General features: G+C 35.8%; 1 protein-coding gene across 6 annotated transcripts; it reads left to right on the top strand.

Annotated features, from left to right (window-relative positions):
• The first annotated feature begins 12,925 nt into the window (after positions 1-12,925).
• On the top strand, positions 12,926-15,954 carry LOC145071480 (Galactose oxidase/kelch repeat superfamily protein). 6 transcript variants are annotated; one of them, XM_079018355.1, is made up of 3 exons: positions 12,926-13,578; positions 13,950-14,056; positions 14,190-15,954. In XM_079018355.1, exon 3 carries the CDS (start codon positions 14,207-14,209, stop codon positions 15,560-15,562), a length of 1,356 nt encoding a protein of 451 aa, XP_078874481.1. In that variant the 5' UTR covers positions 12,926-13,578; positions 13,950-14,056; positions 14,190-14,206; the 3' UTR covers positions 15,563-15,954. The 6 variants fall into 6 exon arrangements, with proteins under 6 accessions (XP_078874481.1, XP_078874479.1, XP_078874480.1 ...); XM_079018353.1 differs by having other exon boundaries at positions 13,950-14,065; XM_079018354.1 differs by having other exon boundaries at positions 12,926-13,583.
• The last annotated feature ends 605 nt before the right edge of the window (positions 15,955-16,559 follow it).

The following is a 16,559-nucleotide window of genomic DNA, read 5'->3' as shown; positions in this document are numbered from 1 at the left end:
CAAGTGTGGAAAAACTGATGTCAGTTTCAAAAATTATACTGCGTCAAGTCAGACAGTCGAGTCCTTATATGAGATCCAGTTAAAATTCAAAGAAAATCAAAGCAAGGGTCTAGGGTATGATAGTGTAACTCTTCCTTACAATCATAACTACACATCCATCCCTATGAAACAAGAAGAAATTGACAAGGAGGCACATCTTAAATACGGAAAACCAGCTGGATTTGTGTCAGGAGGGGTTATTAATGTTGAAAATACTGATGTTTCTGTTACATGTGCAGGTAAAGTAGCAGAGGATGAGAACAAGGAGAGTTCTTCTGAACAAACCAATAACTCCTTGAGCTCTGAGTCTGTTGCTTCGAACTCAACTGCTCCTGATCAACCTGCTGTTGAGAAATACAGGCCACCAGTTCCAGCGAAACAGAGTGCCTCCTGCAATTGTTCATGTGGAAATAATCAGAGACAAGGCAAAGATACGCCACCAGGGGCAGGAAGAGACAACTCCCCAGTGAAGAAAAGGACATGTTTTCACTGTGGAACACCTGGACACATTGCCAGAAATTGTCCTAATCGCGCGTATGTTCCCTACTACGCACAAGGTTGGCAGAACGCGTCAAGAAGGAGACACTCCAAAAGATACCCCTCGAGATCACGATCAGACATTGACGACTGGAATGCCAAGAAGGCCAAGAATTCAACTCCCAAGGCCAAACATCCAACCCACAAGGCAAAGAATTTGAATCCCAAGGGCAAGAAGGGAATGCCGGCCAAGAAGCCCAATCCAAGAGATGCTCCTGTGAAGCCAAGACCGGTTAGGTCAAAGTTATCTCGGCAGCCGGCTTCAAGTTCCAAATCAAGTGCCGAGCCACTCATCGGATCGAAAAAGAAATGGGTTAAACCCAACTACAAATGGGTTCTGAAGGCTCAAACTCCCAAAATTCCTAATGCTTCTAACGTTTCTACATCTTCTGTTTGTGATAAGCAGGATATGTCATGGGAGAGAGTATCATGCGTTGATGACAAAGGTCGACCCAGTTTCAAAATGGACTGGGTTCCAAAGACCAACTGATCCCGCTCTGTGTCGGAGCAGCTATGGAGGCATATCATCAGACTTCGGTTTGTTGGTAGTGGCTGCTCCTGGCATATGATAGGGGACATCTCTCAAATATATAGCACTCATAACTTTGTTCGAGAGTTTGTGTCCTTTTTGGGAAAGGAAAGAAGGGAAGAAAAGAAGGGATCACATGGGGTTAGTGCTTAATGACATGAAGAATGTTTGGATCTGTTCTGAGATTATGCGTGCTGTTCTCAGACCTTTTGGATGCAGATTCAATCGGTGAATTACGGTTTGCGTTTTCTTCTCTATACTCCTGTGCTTTTTCTTAAGCTGATTCGCTTTAAAGACTAAATTTTGTTTTAGGATAGTTTAAATTTGCGCATTTACTTTCGTTTCTCCTATAGATCCAAGGTTTATAGGGTTGCATGTACACCATAGGAGTGTTAGAATGCTTAAAACCCAACAGTTTTATCTTGGAAGAGTACCAAGTATTACACCATAGTGGATTTTGCAAACTTAGAATATGTTGCGGTTGGTTAAATTGTAAAGAAGACAATGTGGCTGAAAGAGATTCAATAGTGACATCTTTGTTGAAATTCAATCATTGATGGTCCTTATGAAGTTTCTTGTGACTTTGGGTGAACTTACCTCGTGTATGGATCCCAAGTCATACAAACTCACATTACATATACTCAATAAGTACCAACATATTTGATAGTGAGTCAAATGTGAAGACGTCATAGTCAATATGTCGTATAGAAAGATAATCTTGTCGATCCATTCCATAAGTCGATGTCATTGACCAAGTCTGACAGTCAGACAAAGTCTAGAGGCATTAAATTTGCAAATGAATTGGCTTAAACACTCATAGCTGGGTTTGTTTTAAAACTCGAGAACTTTAAACAGTATAAGTTTTAATTTGATTTGGCGATTATTAAGTGGTGATCTTAATATATGATGGATTTCGGTCATTTCAATTAGCCTATCACTGCGTTTTCACTTTTACATGTTTGGAACCCACTTCCTGAGTATTAATTTACTCAAACGTCCACAATCGGTCATACTCTTGGAAGTAAGTAGTGATTCAAGACTGTCATGAGTTTTAGTGGATTGTCCATATTGATTGGACATAGCAAAGAGATTGCGCTAACACTCATGAGTGCTTAATAGAGATTTAAGTATTGGACCAACCCACGCTTAAAGATTACTTCATGGATTCAGTCACGAGTAATTCTAAGACGATAATATCTTCTATTCTTCAAACCTAGATACATGTGGGGTTTTGCTCTATGATTTTGTTATGCATTGGACTACTCCAGCGCTAACTGTAACTGGTAGTTATAAAGGGTATGTCCATGTATTACATGATGAAATAGACAAAAACTATCTAGTCAAAGTTTATTCGTTCCTTCTGCCTTAACAGGAGAAGCGATATTTATGGGCCCCTCGAGGATTTGGTGCTGACATCTAAAGTGCCTGGCAGATCCCTGACTGGAGTTGATGTGTTCGATTTAGTAGTCAGATGCAGTCGTCACAAATCTATATCGGGAAACATAATCTTGAATTCTTGATATTGACCATTATCCACGTCTCGGATTCATACAGATATCATAGAATGAAGGGATAGTTGATCACTTATTTAAGGACTGAATCTTGATTAGTCCTCGTATATTTGATGACTTGTCCAAGTTAACACTGTTGGAATAGTGTCCAAGGTCATTAACTATTGGTAATATTTCTAATAATAGCAGGGTCCTTTTGGGTTGCCCTCAAGACCCAAATTGAGTAGAATAAATAAAGGAGAAATTAGTTCATTAACTATTATGGTTAATAATTAATTAGAAACTAATTGGAAATATATTTTGGGAGTTAATTAACAGCTTAGTTAATTAAAGGGTTGAATATTCATTAATCGATAGTTGGTTAATCAGGAATGTTTTGGAGCCTTTATGGGATTCGAGTTGGATGAAAATCACTCCATCCCACATGGGAAAGGAGTGAAATTTCGTGGTTAGGCCTCCATCCCACATGAGAAGGAGTAGTAATCCCTAGGATGCATCCAAGGCTATAAATAGGGCCTTAGGGATTTCATTCCTCCTTGCACATTGGCTTGAAGTTTTGTCATCCCTTCTTCCTCCACCTCTTAGGGACGATTTCTAACCCCTTTGGGTTTGTGAAATTAACCCTTCTCCTAGTTATTTTTATTCCACTCTTTGGTGTCATTGGGTGTGATACCATTAGAGGGATTCTGGTTTGGATCCTTTCATCCAAGCAACTTCATGGAGGTTCAAGATCTCAACCATGGAGATCAAGGGCTACATAAGAGGGATGTTTTCTTACTTATGTTGTAGTTTTCTAGGGTTGATGTAATTAGCATGAAGCCATAGATCCATATGATGCATTACACTTAGGTATATCATTGTTTTGATTTTTCCGTTGCCTAGTGTTAGAGTGTATTTGATGCATAGAAAACCCAACATCCTGTGCTTTCAGTAGTACGAGCCTAATACTACCTTCCACACATATCCATACTTTCCTCAACAATCCTTCCAAATCCTCTAAGTCACCTACTCCACTGATGCACCAAATACCCACTAAACAGCAACACGATACTCACCGAAGCAACTCTTAGGCTCCCCCTAGGTTTCCAACCTCATCAAGCTGCCCCACTAAACTCACTAGAGCATATCCTAGGCTTTTCTAGATTCTCAACCTCGCCCTGCCATCAACTACTGAAGAACTCCCCATGATGTCGGCCATCCGCCTCCTGGATATCGTTATATCCACTTAGTAGCTGACTCCCATCACTCAAGAGCTCCAGAAATCACAAAGCAAGCAGCATTCGTGTAGTAGCACTCCGATCCAAAGAACTATCATAGAATATTCATCCTACATACCACAACTCATGCTATCCACATCCATCCATCCTCACTGACGGTTGCCTTATGCATGCAAATTATACACAAAACATGATCTAATAGACTGTCGAATAATAGACTCTACCCTAGGACCACAACCAAACAAGGAACAGGAAATAAGGCCAAATCAGTTATTCTCAGGCTATAAGATCCTAACCGTATACTATTTTTAAAGCATACATTTAGCAGTTTCTAATACCAATAGCCATTCCCATCCCAGCATAGCATCCAATATCTCCAAGGCTACAAGCATCACATATTAGGCCAATCTATCATTGACTACTCAACACTAGCATACAAGTCTACCGGCTCATACAACATATAAGGACATCTCTCCTAGCCTTAGCTAGCATGCGATTCTCAGATTCATAAATCAAGTCATAACAGATAACATATATGGGTATTATGGGGAAACTTACTTGAGCTAAGCTGATTGCATGCACCACACCCTTTCTTGTCTTAAAATTTTTTTTTCCTTGAAAACATTTTTCTTTTTGAAAACTTTACAGATCCTCAGTTTGAATTCAGACACACCCGAAAGTATGTCTGAATCCCTCAAACCAAGGCTCTGATACCAACTTGTAACGACCCAAAAATCATGGGTAAAATTTTCATTTTTATTATAGTAAAAACACAGTTATCTTTTAAATCCAAGCATTCCAAAAACATTGCTTAATTAAAACAGTTATCAAAGTTACGGTCCAAAATCAGATAATGCGGAAAACACGGGTGTATGCGCTGCGATCAAGTCGGGCCCTTCCTTTCCAAACCAATGATACCTGAAACCATAAACAAAACTATAAGCATGAAGCTTAGTGAGTTCCCCAGAGCATACCCCACATAATCCATATAACCGCATAAACCATATCAATCACATAAGTAACATAAACCATGCATAGGATGTCGTGGAAACCCTCCAATGTCTTACACATAATCACATAAACCGTATCAACTACAAAAGTCATGCATATAAACATATAGGGTGCCATGGGAACCCCCACATGGTCTTAACCCAATGCCTTGGGAACCCCCCGAGGTCTTGACTAAGGATGCCATGGAAACCCTCCAGGATCTTATATCCTAGTGCCTCAGGAACCCCCTGAGGTCTTTACCTAAGATGTTGTGGAAACCCTCCAAGGTCTTACACCTAAGTGCCTCGGGAACCCCCCGAGGTCTTTACCTAGGATGCCATGGAAACCCTCCAAGGTCTTACACCTAAGTGCCCCGGGAACCCCCCGAGGTCTTCCATGCAAGTATCACAAAGACAACTAGCATATCACATACAACATAATCAATTAGCATAACACATAGCACAAAATCATCTATCATATCACATAATACATAATGGGTTGACCTTGGTGCCTTCGACCCATTGGTATGGTGAGGAGAATCACCTCACACTGCCGAAGTCCCGCGGATAAAACTCTAGTTGCTGGTTGACAGATTTCCGAACTGTCAACATCAAAACAACACCCAATTAATAATTAGGTTCCAATACATAACCATAAGTCCATCCTTAGGGTAAAAGGCTACTTTACCCCCAACCTAACTTGATTCAAAACCAGAGCCCAAACTCACACTCTAAAGGCCCAAAAGCCCAATAATCAACCAAGGCCTAACATATGGCCCAATTTTCCAAATTGGGCCCAACCATTTATTCTAGTCCAAACATTTGGCATTCCGATGGTCCAATATCTCATAATCATCAAGGCCCAATTATGCCTATGGCCCAATTATCCAAATTGGGCCCAAACCTTTCCAATGGGCCTTATCCTAAATCCCATTAATTTCCTTAGTCCACAAACTTGTTCCTATTTAGCCGACGAAGGCCTACAACAGCCTAGTCCAAGAAATGACCCAGCAAGAACCCAAACCCAATTAGGGTTTTTCACATAAAATGACGATTAGGGTTAAGTTTTCCTACTTAACCCATGAAGGACTCAATCCATTAAGTCCACTACTCCACTAGTCCAAACATACAATGCGGTTAGGACTAATTCATAATTCCAATCCAATAGTCCAAACATGCGGGTCCCTACAATTCCAAATTAACATATCCCAAAATTATGGTTTTCTAAACCCTAATTAGGGTTTCCAACCCAATCGCGATCCAGTTAGTCCATTTGTTAAGTTTTTACGTTAATTACTTGTTAATTAAGTCGGGCACCACCCACTACCACCTCGGGTAGTGGTGGTCAATGGCGGCTCACGGCGGTGGCCACCACCAGTGGTGGTGGTTATGATTTTTGGCTAAAATGTCCAAGCATCCCAAAATAACAATCACACACACAAAAGCACACAACCACCCAAGGTGGCGGCTGGTGGCGGCAGAATGGCGGCGTGAGGTGGCAACCACCACCTCACGGCGATGACAGGTTGTCTTCCTTGAATAATCTGACCATACAATGTACATACAATATTACACCATCAAACACATGCCTAATACACAATGAATCACACACGCAACCACATTCGATAATACACATGATACAGCCACCCTTGTGGCGACATACGGTGGCTGAAAGTGATAGCCACCACCTCTCAGTGGTGGTGATGGCTCCTCTTGTGGTGTTCGGTCAAACACAGCACACACACACGATATATGCAGTAGCAAAAGAAGCACACACACAAACCCGTCTTTTGCCTGTGCAATGAACCCAATCACACACCTGTGGCGTACAACGAATTGACAACAAAAAACGGCGCCTACATCTGGCGTTGTCAGCAGAACAGAACAACAACAATGAATATTTTCACCGGCAACAATGGTTCATGACCTTGACAGCAGAGAGGGGGCAACCGTCAGCCTTCGATATCGCCAGTACAACAGTGTGCGAGGTCAGCTTCGTCGACGACAATGGCCTGCCTTGGCCTTGGTTGATCGAAACAGCAAGGGGAGGTAGGGTGGTGGCAGCTGGGCGATGGAGAAAGAAGGTGGTGGCTGGAGCATACACGATTAGGGTTAGGGGAGGGTTCATGCGAAAATGCAAATAAGTTGCGAAAACAAGAGAAAACTATGAGATTGTGCCACCTCAACCTTATATTTTGGACAATAATTCATCCAAACTTTGAACTACATGATGATAATCGATGATTCATGAGAAATTGTTTCATATTAGCAAAGCATGATTTTTGACATTTTTATTATGAAAACATGAATTTAAAAGTGGTTAAGGACGTGAAAAAAATAGTTGTTAAAAGCGTCTTTAAATCTATATTATCATAACACAATCCAATGTAAACTTATTATCTTTAATCTATTGCTAATAAATTTAATTTTTATAGTACTTGTGTTTGATTTTTATAAGATAGAATCTATTTTCGCGTTTTCACAAGAAATTTATGTTTTCGCATGAACCTACTTGTATATATATATATATATATATATATATATATATATATATATATATATATGGGTTAAATGAGGGTGACGGGTTTATCCCGTGTTCACCTGCAAACATATGCACATTTACACGTTTGGTCCCTCCCCATAAGAATCTTTTTTGAATTTAAATCCAATAATTACCATATAACCCTCGACATTCCAAAATCCTTTCAATCTAAGTCCCAAATTTACCAAACGCCTCTGATTTCTGAAAATATTTACAAAACCAATCCGGAACTTACACTTTTAACCCCCAAAATCCAAAATTATGACATTTAACTCCTTGAACCTAACACCTTGCTAAATTATTGTTGATTTTGGCTACTATAATAATAAAATTTACATCTCGGGGTTTTTAGAGTTTATTATTTATTTAATTTCAAACAGAGTGTTACATGAATATTGCTAAATGTTTGGTACATTTAAATCATGTTTTGTTTTCTTAAGTTTAGCCATGCTAGGCTACACTCCTTTTGGTTAACTTTGGTTGGACTCCTTGAATGTTTGGTTGATACTGAAGAACTTCATGAACTTGTTTTTTAATCTCTATGAAAGTGTTTTCTATTTTAACATCTTCTTTTTACTTATATGTATTTATTCATGATTTTAGATGTATATGTAGTGATTAGTTTGCTAATTTCTTGATTAAGTAATGTATCTTCAAATTAGCAAACAACAAGTGGTTCTTGTGTTAGTTTTTACTTCACATAACCATAAAAACATTTTCTCTAACATGGTAGTGAAAACATTTGACTCCTCTTGGATTTGATGACTTTTTGGTTCTTAATGCTAATTAACTTCCACTAATTACATGATGGAAATTGTGACTTTAACTAAGGAAATATATTATGAGCTTCTCTAGCCATCATTCATCATTTTCATTTCCACACCCAAACCACCAAATTACACCCGAATTCTGAAATTAGAAAAAAAAGGAAGGAAGAAAATTTTGCTTGAAGAACTAAATACATCCCCTTTCACATGCAATTCAAATTAACGAGCGATGAACTTCTCAATTTCTTGTCCTGTTTCAATTCTCGTATCTAGGGTTCGATTTGGTGCATGTGATCGAAACAAAAAAAGAAGAAGCAAGGGGTGGGTTGCCATCATGGTTGCGTACAAAGAAGAGGGGCTATGATTTGTTTGGTGAGTGTGGACTGATTTTTTTTTGGTGAGACACACCTGTTATTGGTTGAAGTGAATAGAATGGAGAAGTTGCACTCTTGTGTTGTTACAAGTTTAGGAGAAAAATAAGAAGAAGAAGGTCATGTCTGGTTCGCATGAAAGCTTCGAACGATCAAGGAAATACAACATACGGGGGTGGGGTGTAGATGGGTTACAAGTTATAAGGGAAAAGGTTATGGGTATGGGGAAGGGGAAGGGTGTAAGGCCCTTCAGTGTAATTTACTCTAACCCCTCGTACACATGGGATGCCACTTGTGTACGTGACCGGACGGTTACCTGCTCAATCTCCAAAAAGGGTCAAAATAAAAAAAATGTTATAAATGTTTGGTTTTATTGAACCTAAAAAACGTCAAAGGGTAAAATCGATATTTTATTGAAAACTTAAGGGCTTTTATGACGTCCCTAATGATTATGTTGTTTATCCTTCAAATTCCTGCTCCTAGTAAGCCTTCCAACCTTAAAACGCCTATTGGACTCTCAAAACGTATGCTCTTTGATGTATTTTCGATTAATGATCTAAGGTGTATCTTTTTAGGCCAAGAACAATGCCTTATATAAAGATTTTATGTCGACTTTAAAATGCGACATGCAAGTCAGCTGGATGCATGTGTAGCTCAAAAAATCGTGTTGTACTTGAAGTCTTCATCTTTACGTGTCGGGTAGGCACTCTGGAAACATAGGATTCTTCATCTTTAATCCTAATCCGTTTCATTGGTCTTTATTAACTTCTTTTTTCTCAACAATGTATTTAATCTGCAAAATATAACTTCCAAGCATTATAAATACTTTTTTTCTTCAAATGCACCAAAATACAACTCAAAACATTTAGACATCACATGAAATATATGTATAAAATAAACGATATCAAATACTTAATAACTGAAAATAAGGCATGATAAACTTAGGATTGAAGATCAATTTTAGAGAAACACGCATGCTCTTTGACGTATTTTCGATCTATGATCTTAGGTATATCTTTTTAGGTCAAGAAAAATGCATTATATAGAGATTTTATGTCGACCTTAAAACACAACACGTAAGTCAGCTGGATGAGTGTGTAGCACAAAAAATCGTGTTGTACTCGAAGTCTTTATCTTCACATGTCGTGTAGGCACTCTGGAAGAGCATTCTTCATCTTTAATCTTTATCCATTTCTTTGGTCTTTATTAGCTTCCTTTTTCTCATCAACGTATTTAATCTGCAAACATATAACTTCCAAGGATTATAAGTACTTTTTCTCTTCAAATACAGCTCAAAACATTTAGACATCACACAAAATATATGTATAAAATAAATGAGATCAAATACTTAATAGTTGAAAATAAGGCATGGTTTGGAGATCAACTTTAGTGAAACACCCATGTTATCATAATCAATCAACAAAAATTGAAATTATGGCACAAAACTTAGTTTAAACCATGTTTTGATACTACATATTGCATTAATAGGCATAATTCAAGATCAGTTTATGCATAAACATAAATAACCCTAAAACAATTGGAGATGATGATATCTCATTGATGTTGAAGATGACTATTTCATATTATGATATTTCACTTCTTATAACGGTGTCTAACATATCGATTCTGATTGATGGAATCACACATGCACACTATGATGGTATTTGTAGAGAGGATTAAGAAACGTAATGTTGTTACCTCTCAAGAAACATACATCCTTTCATATGTGTGTGTTTTATTTATCAATTACATCTTAAGGGAAAATGTAAAACCACACGAATTTAGCCTTTCAAATTATGGACAAATGTCATATCCATCATCGTACAAATAAAGATCCATAGGATCTGATATGTTATTATAACACATATTATTGTTCATAATATAATTGTATCAAACATATTAAATCATTAACAAATTAGTGTGAAGGTCACAATATCGAGTTATTTTCCAAAAACAAACGGTTTTTTTAACAACAATATATATTCAATTGTCAATGGCTAATGACAACTTTATTAATCCTAAGTTTTACATATTTGTGAAATCATATGACCATCGACTCACATGACCTTGTCAATGGTGTACGTATAAATATTTGACCCATGCTTCAAAAGTTTCCCATTTAACCTATTCGTTAAACACATTATTAGTTCAAATATGCTAGTTGATCGAACATAACCGGCCTTTTAACAGTCTCAACATTATAGAAAAAGTCAAAAAGTTATATAAATTATCATACTTTAGGCTTATAAAATACTTTAAACGGTTTCTTTACAAAGAAATCATGATACAAATACACAACTAAAAACGTGTCTACTTTTTTTCTATTCAATCAAAAGCCAAAATTGAAACTATCACATCAAACAATTTTTTTGGTCAAAACTAAGAACACAAAAGGTAGACACCTACGTCGCAAAACAGCATATCACCACCTTTCAGAAAACGATGAAGAAGATGGTTCCGTAAAACACGCAAACATAAAATCAAAATCTCACGATAGGATAAATTGAAAAAAAAAAGACAAAATTACAAAAATGGTCCCTGTGGTTTGCCAAAAGTATCAAAGTTAGTCCATGTTATTTTTTTTTATGTAAATGGCCCTTGTGGTTTTCAAAACTTGCACAGATGGCCCTTTTTAAAAAAATGAGGGAAGAAGGATTCGAACTTGGGACACCTCCCTTCTCCCTTTTCAGCCAAAACTCTAGCCAACTAGGCTAGAGTGAAACTTGTTTTGTATTTCCGAAAAATAATATATATTATCTAAAACCGCAAATACATTAATAAAAAAAATATTTTTACAAAAAAAAAAAAAACTTTTTTTAAATTGAACAAAATATATTTTTAGCGTATTGTAAAAAAAAATATTTTTTACAAACAATTTACTTTTTTTTACGTATTTGTTTTTCATAAAATATTTTTTTATGTATTTAAAAGAAAATACGTTTTCGTATAATATGTTATTACATTCCTATGATCCTAAAGCATATTTTTACGTTTTCATATAAAACTATGTTTTTTTTTCTTTCACGTATAAAAAAAAGTTTTTTTTACGTATTTATTTTATGTAAATTATGTTTTCTATATATTTAAAAAATATGATTTTTGTATAAAATGTTATTAAACTGTTATAATCCGAAAATATATATTTTTACCTTATGTTAACGTCTTTAGTTGTTTTGCAATTATTATTTTTTTACGTAAAAACATTAAGAGCAAGATAGTATTTCGTAAATATGTGTTTTTGTATAATATTTTATCTTAAATATATATGTAATGTTTATAATATTTTGTCTTAAATTAGCTAAATATGTTATTTTAAATAATTATTTATACGAAATGTGTTGTCGTATAATATGTTTTTATGTGTTATCTTAAAAATGTTGTCTTAAAATGCGTTTTACGATAAAAACATTAACGTGATAACATATTATACGAAAACACATTTTTACATTATGTTAACGTTTTTAATTTGCTTTACGTAGAAAATATAAGTCGTTTTGATTTGATCCTAAAACATTTTTTTACGTTATGTTATCACATTCTTAATGTTTTTACGTAAAAACATTTAATACGAAAAATGTATTTTTTAAATATATAAAAAAAACATATTTTACATAAATAAATACGTAAAAAAAATTTTGTTTTCTATGTGAAAGAAAAAAAAACATATTTTTATAAAAACATAAAAATATGTTTTAAGATCATAACAATGTAATAACATATTATACGAAAACATATTTTTTTAAATACATAAAAAAATTATGAAAGACAAATACGTAAAAAAAAACAAGTAAATTGTTTGTAAAATATATTTTGTTTACAATGCTAAAAATATATTTTGTTTAATTTAAAAAAAGTTTTTTTTTGTAAAATATGTATTTTTTATTAATATATTTGTGGTTTTGAGGTAATATATATTAATTTTCGGAAAAAAAAACAAATTTGACTCTAGCCTAGTGGGTTAAAGTTTTGGTTGAAAAATGAGAAGGATAGAATGTCTCAAGTTCGAATCTACATTCATTTGTTTTCTATCACTCTTATCATTTTAAGACGGATTACAAAAATGGTCCTTGTGGTTTAACCAAAGTTACAAATCCAGTCCTTTTATACTTGAAAAGACAAAAATGCCCTCTGAATACTAATAGTGTTAGTAAAAATGGTCATCTATGTAAGTTTTGAAAACCACAAGGGCCATTTGTATCAAAAAAAATTAACAGGGATTAATATTGTTACTTTTGGCAAACCACAGGGACCATTTTTGTAATTTTGTAAAAAAAAAAAAAAAAACTCATCGATCATAGAGCCGTGGAGAAAACGAGTCAATTTACTCGCCCCCGCTACACATAAACACGTTCAAAACCGGCTATTGCCGGTTACCGGTTACCTCCCACTACCCTTAATAAAACACAGTCGTCCACGGTGAGGCGACTCGAACACAAAGAGAGAAAAAAAGGATTTTAGTTGGTTGTGGGTCCCACGGCCACCAGAACAACCACCACCTGCCGCCGTCTTCCTCCGCCGTCTCTTCTTTCTTTCTCTCTCTATCTGTAAATCTTTATTTGCTGTATATGTATGTGGTAGTAATATGCATACAGCTGTTTCGATTAGAAAACGAATAAAATAAAATAAAAAATATATATATTATATTAAAAAAGATTTGTTATTTTTTAAATCAAAGAAATAATCAGAATAAATTATAAATCAAACCACCCCTCTTTTATTCTCTTTCTCCACCCCCAACGATTTCGCCCTAAAAAGCCTTTTGATTTGCAGATTTTAGAAAGAGAGAGAGAAGGAAGGAGGAGGGAGAGATATACATCATATATATCTAAAAGCAAAGTTATTTATTTTTTTCCTTTTTTTTAAATAATTTTTTTCATCAAACGCCAAGAACAGAAGCTGCTCATCTACACATACACACAGATTTTTACATATATATGAAGAAGGAGATAGAAAAAAGAAAGCATTTTTCAGACTAACTTGCTTATGTAGAGAGAGAAAGAAGCGATTTTGATATATTTGGGGGCACAATTCTACGCAAAGGGGGCGTTTTCTTCATCTTTTCGTCTTATCCAATCGGTAAGGTAAATACCCTTTTGTTTGATTACTGTAATCTCCACTCAAACAGATCTAATTTGATTTAATTTATAACAAACAAATCATGTGCTTTGATTTTTAATTAGTTTTTTCTAGGGTTTCCGAAACTGCTGTTCGATTGGATTAATGGGTTTTGTTATTTGATCTTGAGATTAAAAGATCTAAAAGTTGTTTTCTGTTTTTCGATTTTAATTCGTTCGTAATACCATATCTAGCTTAGAAAAGTCTCGATTTTTATTCTGAATTGAAAGCTAATTAATTACCCGACTTTCTTGATTGCTAGTCTACTTAATCTATCCCAGATCTTCTAGATAGCGGTTTCATATGAATCTTAAATGCATTTGATTACTCAGGTTTTTCTTGAATTAAAGGCGAAAAACTCAAGATTTTGAATCAGGGATTTCATTATATTGTTTCGGACTTCTTTTCTCGATACATCAATATCAAGATTATGATTAGGGTATGACAGGTATGTCATCACTGATTTTGACAATTTCTTTCACTTTTTATCAAATTTCAGCTTCAAAATTTCTCGTTGCTGATTGGAGGATATAAGGGTTCTTTCCGATTTTCAAAAAGTCGTCATCTTTCAGGTCCAAATTAGAGCGACATGTTGGAAGATCGATCTTGTTTTGTTTCAAGAAGTTACAGTCGCGAAAGGGACAATAGTCACAATACTTGGAGTTATATGAGCAATTACAGGATAGAAAGACTAGAATCCCAACAAGGAAAACGACCATTAGAACATGATGAAAACGAAGAACTCGATCATACCCATCCCCGAAAAATCTCCAAACAATCAAACAGTTTACAAAACCTACAACTCGAATTAGGGTTCCTCGAGTTTTCCAATCATTCCAATAGTCAAGATCAATCAGGAGATAATTCCGATTCAACCTCTCTAATCAATGGTCTCGATCGTGACAACTCACTCACATGTCTAATGAAATGTTCCCGATCAGATTATGGTTCAATTGCGTCTTTAAGCCGTAGCTTCCGTGAGCTTGTTAGAAGTGGCGAACTTTATAGATTAAGAAGAAAAAATGGGATCATCGAACATTGGGTTTATTTCTCTTGCCACCTCGTAGAATGGGAATCTTTTGATCCAATCACTTCACGTTGGATGCATTTACCCACAATGACGTCAAACCCATGTTTTCAATTTTCCGATAAAGAATCTTTAGCTGTTGGGACTGAGTTACTTGTATTGGGTAAAGAAGTTCTAGATCACGTGATTTATAAATATAGTTTATTAACAAATTCATGGTGCTTAGGTCGAAATATGAACTTTCCACGTTGTTTATTTGGGTCAGCGAGTCTAGGGGAAATAGCAATTGTTGCTGGTGGGTGTGATCCCAATGGCAAAATCGTAAATTCAGCCGAACTTTATGATAGTGAATCGGGTACATGGGAAACTCTTCCATGTATGATTAAACCTCGAAAAATGTGTTCCGGGGTTTTCATGGATGATAAATTTTATGTGATCGGCGGAATTGGAGGTCCGGAAATGAAACCGTTGGCATGTGGGGAGGAATATGATTTGAAAACACGGGAATGGAAAGAGATTCCGAATATGTCTCCGGTGAGAACCGGGACTGCTCCCGCCAATGAGGCGGGAGCAGTGGTGGTGCCTCGTACTGAGGCACCACCATTAGTGGCGGTTGTGGATAATGAGTTGTATGCTGCTGACTGTGCAGATATGGAAGTGAGAAAATATGATAAAGAAAAAAAGGAATGGGAGACGGTTGGGAGGCTGCCCGAACGGGCAGACTCCATGAACGGTTGGGGGATTGCTTTTAGAGGGTGTGGTGACCGGGTTATTGTTATTGGTGGGCCCCGGGCAATCGGGGCGGGTTTTATTGAAGTTAATTCGTGGGTCCCACGAGAAGGTCCGCCACGTTGGCGGTTACTTGGACGGAAACAATCGAATAACTTTGTTTACAATTGTGCGGTGATGGGGTGCTGATGACGAAGGTGTTTGATTTGGAAACGGTAAAAAGGTAAAAAGGTCGGTGTTTTTGACTCTTTTTATGACAAAATTTTCGAATTTTACTTGAGATTTTTAACGTTTGTGAGAGTCTTGAGTATGTTTTTTTTTTAGAGGTTTTGTGTCTACCTTCACTTTGAATCAACCGGGTAATAACTTGAAGTGATAGATTGGTAGATAGCTATTTTTTCTCTCAAAAAAAAAAGAAAAAAAAGGGTCGAAAAAGTTTGATATATGGTTTTTATGGTCTTTAATTTCTTGATATTTCCCAAGAGAAAAATAAGCTACATGCTTGATCTAATGGAACGTATACATTGTACTAAATTCACATTTTGTTCAATTCATAGGCTTCTCATTGAGCCTTTTGTTTCTCTGTTTTTGCTTTTGTTATTATGTTGCCATTTTGATGTGATTCTGCTGTCTGTTTATATATATCATGAATGGATTATGATCCAGGAATCCTAGAAAACAAAGCCCTTTTAAAATCTTGAATCTTTTATGTTTCATTTGTGGGAAATGAACAAGCTTTTTAGGGCTATTTTATTATGATAAGGCCGAAGAGGACATTTATGTCTTTTGCAAAAACAAGAAACGCATATTTTGTGGCTATTTTTTAAATGTACCTCTACCCACACCTGTCTAATGTGGGACCCACAAACACACACATAAATCACTATTTGGTGGTTCATTTAGCAACACCTCAAAATAATTATAATTTTTTGTCTGATTGATACATCACTAATCTTAATCCTAGTCTGGTGCATACTAAATACAGTACAATCTGTTCTATCAACTATCAACTGTCATACATAACAAGCGGGGTTGTGATCTTATTGTCTACTATTGTTTCTTTTTGTTGGATTAGTGTGCTACTTTGTTTTGATACTTCAATAAAACAAAACCCTTTTTAATCACGAATCCTTTTGTGATCTCATAGTGTTATACCTTGGTGATGAGTTCTTATGAGTTGCATTTA

This window comes from Lactuca serriola, chromosome 8 (genome assembly GCF_051521515.1).
Source record: "Lactuca serriola cultivar US96UC23 chromosome 8, Lser_US96UC23_V15, whole genome shotgun sequence".
Lineage (NCBI taxonomy): Eukaryota > Viridiplantae > Streptophyta > Magnoliopsida > Asterales > Asteraceae > Lactuca > Lactuca serriola.
This window is presented reverse-complemented; position numbering and strand designations above follow the sequence as displayed.

Bases quoted from the DNA above. Each gene is read 5' to 3' on its own strand.
- LOC145071480 (XM_079018351.1), top strand. From the start codon at position 14,207: ATGTTGGAAGATCGATCTTGTTTTGTTTCAAGAAGTTACAGTCGCGAA.